Source organism: Nansenia antarctica, assembly GCF_963989245.1.
Source record: "Nansenia antarctica genome assembly, chromosome: 1".
Classification (NCBI taxonomy): Eukaryota; Metazoa; Chordata; class Actinopteri; order Argentiniformes; family Microstomatidae; genus Nansenia; species Nansenia antarctica.
The window spans coordinates 1,529,575-1,537,074 of NC_137674.1; the positions used below are offsets into that span (position 1 = coordinate 1,529,575).

At 43.5% G+C, this 7,500-nt stretch overlaps 1 protein-coding gene across 1 annotated transcript in view; it reads right to left on the reverse strand.

Moving 5' to 3' along the window:
• The window catches only part of LOC308155221 (phosphofurin acidic cluster sorting protein 2), a gene marked incomplete at both ends in the record, with an annotated part of 77,078 nt that overhangs the window by 32,142 nt on the left and 37,436 nt on the right, over positions 1–7,500 (reverse strand). The window contains 2 exons of the mRNA XM_080528495.1: positions 3,590–3,715; positions 5,045–5,134. Of these exons, the coding sequence (XP_080384621.1) occupies positions 3,590–3,715; positions 5,045–5,134 (216 nt within the window). The remainder of the gene's footprint in view (positions 1–3,589; positions 3,716–5,044; positions 5,135–7,500) is intronic.

A 7,500-nucleotide genomic window follows, 5' to 3' on the forward strand; every position in this document is an offset into this window, starting at 1 on the left:
CAGTTGCTTAGTCAAATGTATCGATTGTAAGTCGCTTTGGAATAAGGCGTCTGCTAAATGCCGTAAATGTAAATGTAAATGGTGGCATAGCAGACTAAGTAGGCTACATACATACCACATAACCGCAAGGGTCCTGGATCGATTCCGACCATTGACATATCCTGCATGTCATCCCTCCTCTCTCTCACCCATCCTTCCTCCTGTCATCCCTCCTCTCTCTCACCCATCCTTCCTCCTGTCATCCCTCCTCTCTCTCACCCATCCTTCCTGTCATCCCTCCTCTCTCTCACCCATCCTTCCTGTCATCCCTCCTCTCTCTCACCCATCCTTCCTGTCATCCCTCCTCTCTCTCACCCATCCTTCCTCCTGTCATCCCTCCTCTCTATCACCCATCCTTCCTCCTGTCATCCCTCCTCTCTCTCACCCATCCTTCCTGTCATCCCTCCTCTCTATCACCCATCCTTCCTCCTGTCATCCCTCCTCTCTCTCACCCATCCTTCCTCCTGTCATCCCTCCTCTCTCTCACCCATCCTTCCTCCTGTCATCCCTCCTCTCTCTCACCCATCCTTCCTGTCATCCCTCCTCTCTCTCACCCATCCTTCCTCCTGTCATCCCTCCTCTCTCTCACCCATCCTTCCTGTCATCCCTCCTCTCTCTCACCCATCCTTCCTGTCATCCCTCCTCTCTCTCACCCATCCTTCCTGTCATCCCTCCTCTCTCTCACCCATCCTTCCTGTCATCCCTCCTCTCTCTCACCCATCCTTCCTCCTGTCATCCCTCCTCTCTCTCACCCATCCTTCCTGTCATCCCTCCTCTCTCTCACCCATCCTTCCTGTCATCCCTCCTCTCTCTCACCCATCCTTCCTGTCATCCCTCCTCTCTCTCACCCATCCTTCCTGTCAAACTCTCTACTATCCCAATAAAGCAGAAATGGCCTTAAAAACATATACACACTCTCCGAACACTTTATTAGGAACACCTGTACACCTTCTCATTCATTCAGGTGGTGTAATGGTAGTGGGGAATGTTTCCGTGGCACACTGGGCCTGTTGATACCAATCAATCATCGCTTGAATGCCATAGCCTATTTGAGTATTGTTGCTGACTATGTGCATCCCTTCATGGCCACAATGTACCCATCTTTTAATGGCTACTTCCAGCATGATAATGCACCATGTCACAAAGCAAAAGTCTGAATCCAATAAGACAGCGGCTCTTCGAATTCAAGGCCACGAATTCAACTGTTATGTTCAAGTAAGCAGGCCCATCCATCTCATTAAAATATGAAAGTTAAAGAAAATTAGCCCATATAAAAAGTACTACCGGTAATAACTATGAGATACAAACTGAATATATACATCAATTTATTTAAACCCATTTCTTATTACTGCAATCACTTTTGTTTTTGCTTTGACATTGAGAACAGGTGCCTACACAGTTTAGCTTGTGTGAAAGAATGAAATTGTTTCAGTGAATGATGGAATCTTTCTCTCCAAGTGTGGTTGGTTTTCCAATTTATGTATTTATTTATTTTTACGTTTTTTTCTCTGCAAACAAAATATGTATGCGGACAATATTTTTATTTGAAATGTCTCTTTTTATATATAGCCTATACCAGTCCCCCACTGGGGCAGTCCCACTCATATTTTTCATTTTTATATTATGGACAGATCTAGTGAAGACAGAGAGGAAAGTAAGGAGAAGAAGGGAGAGAGAGGGCATGTCAGCAGGGCATGGGCCGGATTCGAACCCATGCTGACATGGGCATATGTGTGGCACTGTAGAGACCACTGGACCACCCCAGGCCACTGGTTTTCTAATTTCACTGTATTTACTGTGTGTGTGTGTTCTCCTCCTCTCTTCCTCTCCTCCTCTCCCCCCCTTTCCCCTTCCTTCCTTCCCTACACAGACTTTGAGTCTCTGCCGTGCCTGTGGCCCATTTCAGATCTGGAGGCCTGCCACACATACTGTACATAGGCCGCATACAGATTTAGTTTGCATAGTTTTTTTCGTGCATTGCACTTCTCGTTGTGAACAATAAACCCAACCCTGTTACGTCTTAGCTTCTGCTCATGGTTCGAAATACGGGGGGGTTTGGGGGGGTCTAACCCCCCTAATTAAGACGTGGACCCCCCAAAAGAGGGGGGGGTCGAAAATCGTATGTATCATCACACAAATACTTATATAGCACACGCCTGCGCTGTGCTGTGTTCCTTTTACGCCAAATGTTTATTCCTGCGCAGTTATGTATCGATTGCACCACTGCCCCGAATGTTACGCCAGGAGTGGCATAAAGTCACCCAACAGCCACGTGAAGGACTAGTGGAGAGCATGCCAAGACGCATGAAAACTATGATTGAAAACCAGGGTTATTACACCAAATATTGATAACTTTCTTCCTAAGTTAAGCCATTGGTATTGTGTCGTTTAAAAACGTATATGAACTTGTTTTCTCCGCATTATTCAAGGTCTGAAGATCTGAGGTCTGCATCTTTTTTGTTATTTTTGACTAGTTTTCTGCAAATAAATGTTCTAAATGACAATATTTCTATTTGGAATTTCTCTTAATTTCTCTCTCTCTCTCTCTCTCTCTCTCTCTCTCTATATATATATATAGTACCAGTCAAAAGTTTGGACACACTTCCCCATTCAGTTGAATAGGACCATCTGTCCAGAAAAATTGAAGCTGAAGCAGATGTGGACCATGCAACATGACGACGACCCAGAACATTCCAGAAATGGAGAGTTCTGGAATGGCCGAGTTAAAGCTCGGATCTTAATCCTATTGAGATGCTGTGGGCTGATTTGAAACAGGCTGTGTAGACACCCCTCAAACATCACACAGCTGAAACAATCCTGCATGGAGGAGTGGGAAACACCTTCTCCCAGTCGATGTCAGAGACCGGTAGACAGTTATAGGAATTGTCTTATAAGAAACGTCTAATTGAGGTCATTTCAGCCAAAGGGGGCAATACCAGCTATTAGCATAGGATGTCCTAACTTTCTCCTCAATAGGAATTGTCATCCTTGTTCAATTTTCTGTTAAATAAATGATAACAAAGTTACATTTTCATTGTTTTTGGTTCAATTACATCATCCTTTATCTATAGATATTGTTCGAAAGAAGATCAAATATTGATAAGTCCATATTTCTTAAAAAAAGAACAACATATTTCATAGGGTGTCCTAATTGTATCACATGACTGTATGTAGGCTATAAAAGCTGTTACAGTCCATCAAATGTATAGCACGGATGAACAAGCTGTCACTTTAGAGAACCACCGACAAAACAACCTCCAGATGGCCCATAATTTCATCCAGCTCTGTGTGATGAACATGAATCATCTAAATGACTCAGGAGAGACAAGCAACACTGCACTAAACAGGACAGTGATGAATACAAATGAACCCTGAAGGATAATACAGTCACAGAAAAACAAGCAGAACATGGGACCATTTCTCTCTCGCAGAATCTATATCAAATGTACCGTAATGGCCGTACGAAGAGAGATGGGAGCAAAAAGCACTTAATGAACCCAGTTAATGCAGCCTGGTCGATACTGGTGCGTTTCCTCTGACCAGGTCCTACCTCTGCCATGTCGATCACTCCCACGGCTAACGTCTTGTACCCCAGGATGGTGCGGTTCTTGTAGCGCTTCCTCCTCTGCAGCATGATCTGGAGCCTGTTGGCGTCTCTCTTGATAAAATGGGGGTACTGTGAACCAGACAAGAGCTTCAGGTCAACACACATACAGTACTGTGAACCAGACAAGAGCTTCAGGTCAACACACATACAGTACTGTGAACCAGACAAGAGCTTCAGGTCCACACACATACAGGTACTGTGAACCAGACAAGAGCTTCAGGTCAACACACATACAGTCTGTCTGTCTGTCTGTCTGTCTGCCTGTCTGGGGGTACTGTGAACCAGACAAGAGCTTCAGGTCCACACACATACAGTCTGTCTGTCTGTCTGTCTGTCTGCCTGTCTGTCTGCCTGTCTGCCTGTCTGGGGGTACTGTGAACCAGACAAGAGCTTCAGGTCAACACACATACAGTCTGTCTGTCTGTCTGTCTGTCTGCCTGTCTGTCTGCCTGTCTGCCTGTCTGGGGGTACTGTGAACCAGACAAGAGCTTCAGGTCAACACACATACAGTGGGGGGAATTAAAGTATTGAACACATCAATATTTTTGTCCAGTAAATGTATTTCCAATGAGCCTATTCAAGTGAAATTTGCACCAGACTTTGGTATTGACTCAAACAATCCAAACAAAAAAATCTAAACATTAAAGTCCATATGGAAATACAGTTATGTGTAATAAAGTGGAATGAAACAGGGAAAAAGTATTGAACACAATAACTGAAATGAATTCAATCCTTAGTGGAGAAGCCTTTGTTTGTAATGACAGCTTCAAGGCGCTTTCTGTATGGAGTAACTAATCAATACTTATTTCCCCCACTGTACAAGTATCTCTCAAAAACGATGATATATCTCAACCAAATAACGAAACTAATGGACGGTGTACCAAAGAGAATATCTCAGGCAACTACCAAACCTACAAGGAGAGCATTTAGATTAGATTAGATTCAACTTTATTGTCATTGCAGAGTACAAGTACAATACAATGAAATGCAGTTTAGCATCCAACCAGAAGTGCAAATAGTGATATAAGGGCATGGTATAAATAGAACAAGAGGTAGTGATAGGTAACTATGTAATATACAGTATGTGCAGAGGTAGTATTGTAAACATCAGTTTAGTTTAGAGGTATATACAGTTATGGGCAATATACAGTTATGAGCTATGTACAGTGAGGTAGTTTATGTACAGTATCTAATGTGCAGAAGTATAAAAGAAGCTATGTCAGGAGACATGTGCAATGTGCAATATACAGTAGCACAAAGGTAGTAATGTAAACATCAGTAGTGCAAAGGTTATAGAGTGATCACATTAGCCAGTGATGAGCAGCCGACAGGTATTTAAGCTTGAAGTGTGAAGATGAAAACAATTGACGGTAATAACAACAGGGTTGTTAGTTTTACCTGGAGTGAGAAGGTGAGCTCCAGGTCTGTCTCCATCAGGCCGTTGGGAGGGAGGACGTACTCGTTTGATCTCAGCACACGTTTGGAGCCCTGTGAGAACATCACATACAACGGACACTTTTGTGATGAGTTTCATATTCAGCAGGGTACATGCATGGTAGGCACATTGCTACTAGTATTCATTCACACACATCGGGGCACCGCGTTTCCGTAAATTCGCTCTGAAAGCGCCGGAGCGTCCACGTGCCTCTTGTCCAATCAAATTACTTGGTTCCATTACGACATTGAACCCAGTGTGCGCTCCGCACAATTTACGAACGCGGCCATTATCTGACCACTATCATCTGAAATGTAGGTTTCCTCTCTCTGCGGTGCATTTCACAGACGGACTGATTGATTTAATCAGTTTACATTTACATTTACATTTTTGGCATTTAGCAGACGCCTTATTCCAAAGCGACTTACAATCAATACATTTGAATACTAAGCATGTGAATCAGCAGTCCACCATTCGTTGCAGGAAGTGTACTCTAGCTCGGGCCCGGGGCCACTGATAGAAGGAAAAACCTTCTCCCTATTAGCGCCTTCTACTAAAACGTTTTTTATTTTTTATTTTTTTTTATTACTGGAGAAACTGAGAAACAGTACAAGGGGGGCAATAGAAGTTCTAGGGACACAGTAGAGGGGAAAGCGGGTGTCTTTAGGAGACGTAGAGGTGAGGGTCAGAAGATGTCTCAGGAGGAGCAGTTAAGATGTAACCTGAAGAGATGGGTCTTCAGTCTACGACGGAAGATGGGTAGTGACTCGGCCGTTCTGACAGCCGTGGGGAGCTCATTCCACCAGCGGGGAGTCACATCAGTCGTCCTTCTGGTCTTCCACAACACTGTAGCTTTGAGGCGTTCAGTACTTCAGTAGGTAAACTGGTCAGAGTAGCTCGACTACCCTGAGACCCCCGGGCTGATCTAATAACACTAGAGGAGGATGTGGAAACCACAGAACCCACAGACCCCCAACCACTGAGCGGCATCTCACTCCTGCTCCTGCAACGCTGTCATCACTTTTTCAGCACTTTCAGCACATGGCCTTTTTAGGCCCGCTTCGGGAACACCCCATAATGAACAGCTGAATGACTGGCTTGTTTTTCCAAAATGTGAGAAATGTAAATGTTCAAATCAAACCAAACCCATTGCTCCTCTTCCAACAGCATAATTTGTTTGACTGGTGTGAGCATGTGGTTGACACGGATCTGTGGCATAAATCACAACTGCATAGTTACTTGAGCTACGGACGACTAGGCCTTGCTTCAGGAGCCCTTTGACAAGTGCTATTCTTACTCTTAGGTGACAAGGACTCGACGCTGGAAAGCTCTCGGAAAGTTCCAGCGTCGTTCTGGGGCTTGGGCTGGCCCTGGCCAGTGGCACAGGGATTTAATTCTCCAGACAGCTGATACGTAAAACTGTGAGGACACTCACCCCTATGTCCTCGGAAGGACTGATTAAGTTAAGACTAGACAGGGGATTCATCTGTGTGTCCTTATAAGCTCTTCATCTCAGTGTTCCCCAGAGGTGCATCTCTCCACTAAGCTGTTTGTTATGTTGTTGTCATTAGGCTATAATCTGTAGCTGGATGTCTGTCACCCAACCACTACATACATAAGATGTTTTTTCCCTTTTTTAACACCAACATGAAAAAAATAATGAATGAATGATCTTTATTGTCATCATGGTACTGGGACAACGAAATTGAAATGCAAACCCTAGGTGCTAACAAACAAAAACACCGTCGTAAGATAATAAAACACAGTCCTAAGATAATACAAAACAAGAATGAGACATAAATAGGGGGATATACCTAAAAGTAATCGGTAGGAATCTGAGTACCGGTATGTATCTATTATTATGTATGTAGTATGTATCTATTATGTAAACGTATATACTAAAGCATCAAAGAGAATATAAGGAAAGAAAACGATGAAACAGATTTGACAGCGGAGGAGACAAAGATAACAGTAAGGTGTCTGAATGTTTACCTCGCCTGGGGGTCAGCTCAATTTCTATTTGTGCCCACGAACTGGTAATACTTTATATCAGGAAGTGAGATAGTGAGAGACCAATTAGGTAATACCGATTTTTGAAGACACATGAGGCGGAGAGATCCTGTATCTGACTTTAATACCGCTGAGAGGCCCATTAATAGTCTGATGCAATCAGACATTAGATCCTAATGTCATCAGATAAGACTGGCAGTGCACAAAAAAACAGTTAAATCATGTAATCCACACTAGATGAGAGATTTGTGTATGTGACGAGGGATTCTTATGAAAAACCAAAAGGTTTTCTGCTTTTCAATCAACTTTGACATGGCAATGACCTTTTTAGAGACATTTCAATTCCAGTGTCTTGAGGAAAGATCTCTTGAGCAAAATTAAAACGCAAAGTCATGTCAGTAGATATGGA